At 44.6% G+C, this 4,616-nt stretch overlaps 2 protein-coding genes across 2 annotated transcripts in view; both read right to left on the reverse strand.

Moving 5' to 3' along the window:
- The window catches only part of LOC106817001 (cytochrome P450 2U1-like), a 9,808-nt gene extending 5,532 nt beyond the window's left edge, over window positions 1–4,276 (reverse strand). Inside the window, exon 1 of the mRNA XM_014821647.1 lies at window positions 3,580–4,276. Coding sequence (XP_014677133.1) covers window positions 3,580–4,229 — 650 coding nt within the window. The 5' untranslated portion in view covers window positions 4,230–4,276. The remainder of the gene's footprint in view (window positions 1–3,579) is intronic.
- LOC106817002 (cytochrome P450 2U1-like) overlaps window positions 1–4,616 on the reverse strand; it is a 24,550-nt gene that overhangs the window by 14,946 nt on the left and 4,988 nt on the right. The window lies entirely within an intron of this gene.

Consider the following 4,616-nt stretch of genomic DNA (forward strand, 5'->3'; position numbering starts at 1 on the left):
GATCTGCAGGCTGAGATCGACAGGTCGTCGCAGCGGCAGCGCGCCGACACGGAAGGATCGCCGCAACATGCCTTACTTGGAGGCTACGTTTGGGATGATTCAGCGTGTAGAACGATCGTCGCGATGGCGCTGGTATAACCGGTGCATTGTCTGATACCACCTTAGGAGGCTTGATATACGCTGAGTGATACTATGTTTACTGATCAAAACCACGGCCAAGATGGCTATTGAGTCCCATTCAAATTTCCCACAGCCGCAAAGTTTGACGTCCGACTAGGTGATCGTGGAAGAGAACGGAGTCGTCGTGAGGCACCGGATAAAAAGATGTATGCTGTTTGGCAGCTTCCGAAAGTCCGGCATGGCACTCGCCTGCCGCCGACGCAGTTGTTTATGTAGGCGAACCTGTTGCGCGTTTCACATTCAGCTGCCAGAAGGCGTCATACGCTTTTCTGTCGGCAGAACCGTACCGGTCTTGTGGCAGCTATCCAGTTTCTTATAAGCATTCAGAGCATCCCTCGATATAACGCCTCGGCTATTGAAAACAAGTATACGTATATCGGTGATTGAGTTAAGCAGAGGTCAAGGACCCTGTCTCCATTAAGCATTACAGCACACCCAAATTTCTTCCATGTTTGCATGTTAGAGGTTATGTTTTAAAATGGGGCCATTATTCTTGCCAATAAACACTATGTTGAGTTTTTCCAAAAGGTACAATCTATTTTGTATTCTTTTATTGGCGTTTGGCAACAAAACTAAAAAGTATGCGTAATGTGTATATTGCATGTGATTTGTCTACGATTTTTTTTAGAATATGGTAAAGCAATATCGGCAAAACTAATAATAAATTAATCAGTTAAAATGTTTATCATTCAACATTTGCCCATAATATGGAGGTAATAAAAATCCACCAGCTACATTTTGCGGCGGATGACCATCACAATATACTTCTCTAGCATGTAGGCGGTACAAAGTATAATCTGCGTACATACTGCTGTATTTAAAATACCTTCCGTCAACATGCAGATGCCTGTACGTGGCAGTCGACATTCAAGCGTTTGTCGCTCGAATGCAACTTCTATGGCCTTTGATTCACGCGCTTTTCCCTTAATGCCTATGTTGATATTTATCTGCATACAGGCCTTATCTTTCTGTCAATCAAAAAGCATTTAGCCATGTTACGTTATCAGTGTCGGTACCCGTCGTAGGGCCCGGGGGGCGAAATTTTTTTCCCCAAACCAGGTTTATTACGCTATACAGTAAAATGAGTAGTAAATTACCTATTAACCTAACCCTAACGCCTAATCCGCTAAGCCTAACCCCACGCCTAATTAAATTTTAATTAACACTGGCAATAAATGAAATGAAATTAATAAAAAAAAATTTTATTTAGAATATATAATGTTGTAATCAATCAGCAAATATTTCGGTTAATTCGGAAAACAAGAGTTTAAATGGATAAAGATAGAAAAATACAGAAAACAAAAAAATAATTAAAAACCAAACGGGATTCGAACAATCGCCCTTTCAAAAGTAACGCAGGTGCTCTAACCTCTCAGCTATATAGGTAATATGTAACATATAACATGACATATGCTAAATAAGCAAACACATGTGAACACGTGCCCCGCGTGGCGGGGGGAATATAGTGGCCTGCCTTGGAACCACTCAGGAGGCAGCGATTTTACTTGTAACTAGTGGTAAACACCTGTTGGGAAAAAATATTTCGCGCCCGGCGAGGGGGCACTCCCTATATATTGTATGGTAGGTATGTGCCGCGGTTATTACCTACCTTTACACCTCAAAATTTTCACACCGGATACCCCCTTTTTGACATATTTACCGTCCCGAAGCATAGGTCCTACTTTTTTCCGCACGTTCCGAAGACCCACTCTCGGAAACATATGTCCAGTTCCGGAGCATCATGCTGTCCAGCAAACCTAGTACCTAAGACCCCCCCCCCCGACCCCAATTTCCATCTCTCAGTGGCACATATACCCACTCTAATTTGTAGGGAGTGCCGCCCCCCGGGACACAATGATGAAGATTAGATGTATATATGAATATATGAACACATGAAAGAACGAACACACGTATTCATAGACACTATAACTAAATAAATTCCTATCTTGTATGTCACCTGAATGTAGACAAGAATGCTTATAATCACCGCCCCATTGGCTGATAAATTTGCTTGTGTTATTTGCATGCATGAGTAGATATAAAGTGGATATAGTGGATATATGCATTAGTAAATAGCCTTGAACACTCGCAAGTGCTTAGTTGCGGACAATGACTGGAGAAAACTTCCATTATATTTCCATTTCCCACGTCCTTGGCGAGTGGCAATTTATTGTAGCCTGCGGTGATGGCAGCACCGAATATAAGCGGCCTGCTCACCTAGGAAAAGCATAAAACAACTTCGAGGCTCAACGATGGATTTTGATTTAGCATCTGCAGCAACCTGGCTCGCGCCTATGAACCTGGCTATCCTGGCTGTAGCCGTGTTAGTTGGATACTGGCTTATGAAATCAAACCGTTAGTGGGTATACCCACCGCCCGGTCCCCAGCGGGTGGCCCGTCGTCGGCAGCATGTCGAACTCGCAACCGACCGGAAGATCTTTTTTAACAAGATGTCCGAACGTTACGGAAATTTATCAGTTTGTCAACATCATCAGAATGTTGCTTTATGGGAAAATCTTCCAAGAGAGAGACGAGCAGTACATGAAGGGTTCGGCTACGTTTGTTCAAAGGTTCGTATCGCGGCATTAAACTGTTATCGGGTACGAGTGAAAACAGCGATTCAAAAGACACAGAAGTGGAAATGCGGTCTAGATAGAACTAAAGGCGAGAGAGAGAGAGAGAGAGAGGAGAGAGCAGGAGAGGAGAGACAGCAGAGAGAAGAGAGAGAGAGAGAGAGAGAAGGAGAGAGAGAGAGAGAGAGAGAGAGGAGAGAGGTGTGTGTGTGTTTGTTATGTGGTGTGTGTGTGGTGTGGTGTGTGTGTGTGTGATGTGTGTGCGTGCGTACGTGGTGCTGTGTGTTAGTGTGTGGTGTGCTGTGATGTGTGTGTGTGTGTGTGTGTTGTGTGTGTGTGTGTGCGTCGCGTGGCGTGTGTGTGTTCCTCTGTGGTCGTGTGGTGGGAGAGAGAAGAGGGTACGAGGAGAGAGTGTAGAAAACGGGTGAAATGCTAGTTAGTGAACAAATGCAAACGAGGGCGCGATGGTGAGTGGAATGTGTAAAAGAGAGGAGAGAAATATATAATATATATAAACATATTAGAATAGGATAAGATAGATAGATAGATAGATATGAATAGATATAAGATAGATAGATAGCTAGATAGATATGATAGATAGAATAGATAGATAGATAGCATAATTAGATAGATAGATAATAGATAGATAGATAAAGAGAGAGTGTATAATATTACTATATGTGTGGGTGGTGTAGTGTGTGTGTGTGTAGGTGTGTGTGTGCGTGCGTGCGTGCGTGCGTGCGTGCGTGGCAGTGCGCGCTGGCGGCGTGGCGCTAGTGTGTGTGTGTGTTTGTGAGAAAGAGGAGAGAGAAGGGGCGATACGAACCTGCGAACGAACGTAGCCGCCCATTTCATGTACTGCTCGTTTCTTTCTTGAAAGATTTTTCCATAAAGCAACATTCCGATGATGTTGACGTAACAGAACTCAATCACGTGATGTGGGTCGAACGGTTTACCATTTTCCTTGGCGATGTCCTGCATTAGCAACGCGACTTCACTCGACAGAATCGTGTAAAACCTTTCGGCGACTTCAGGAATGGCCGGATTAAAAGCCGCACGAACGAATTTGATTTTCTTGCGTTGTATTTCCGAAGCTCTTGTGAATGCCACACCGCGACTTTGGTCCCCAGCTTCCTGTAGCTTGAAAGAGGCTAGGTCGGGCCGGTCGGCAAAGATGTGCCCCTTCTCTACGATAGCCTCTGCCCACGTCTCGTAGCTGTTGACAACAACTACGCGCTTCTGGCCCATGTTCAAACTGAATATATTTCCGTATCGCTCCGACATCTTGTTAAAAAAGATCACCGGTCGGTTGCCGAGTTCGAACATGCTGCCGACGACGGGCCACCCGCTGGGGCCGGGCGGTGGGTTACCCCGCCAGCGGTTTGGTCTCAGTAGAAAGTAGCCAAGAAACAGGGCTACCGCCACGATAGCCAAGTTCATAGGCGCGAGCCACGTTGCCACACTTACAACAGCCATCGTTAGAGCCTTACGGTTGAGAGCACTTGCCTGGACTGAGTACAGACTTTCACTGCGCTGCTGTGTTTGCCCCGGGCTGTGTTAAATACCTACCTACTCGTGTATGACTCAGGTATATCCAAGATCCAGGATCAAGGTCACTTTCGCAATAGGGAATTATTTGCTAAACAGTATAGTTACGTTGCGCACGCACTCACGTACGTACGCACACACGCGCACGCACGCGTACACACATACATAGACACAAATACACGCGCACACACACACGCAAGCACGCACCCAATATATATGTATATGTATATATATATATATATTTATATATATATATATAGATATATATATATAGTATATATATATATATATAGAGAGAGAGAGAGAGAGAGAGGA

The sequence above is a fragment of the Priapulus caudatus genome, unplaced genomic scaffold (assembly GCF_000485595.1).
Source record: "Priapulus caudatus unplaced genomic scaffold, Priapulus_caudatus-5.0.1 Scaffold1557, whole genome shotgun sequence".
NCBI lineage: Eukaryota > Metazoa > Priapulida > Priapulimorpha > Priapulimorphida > Priapulidae > Priapulus > Priapulus caudatus.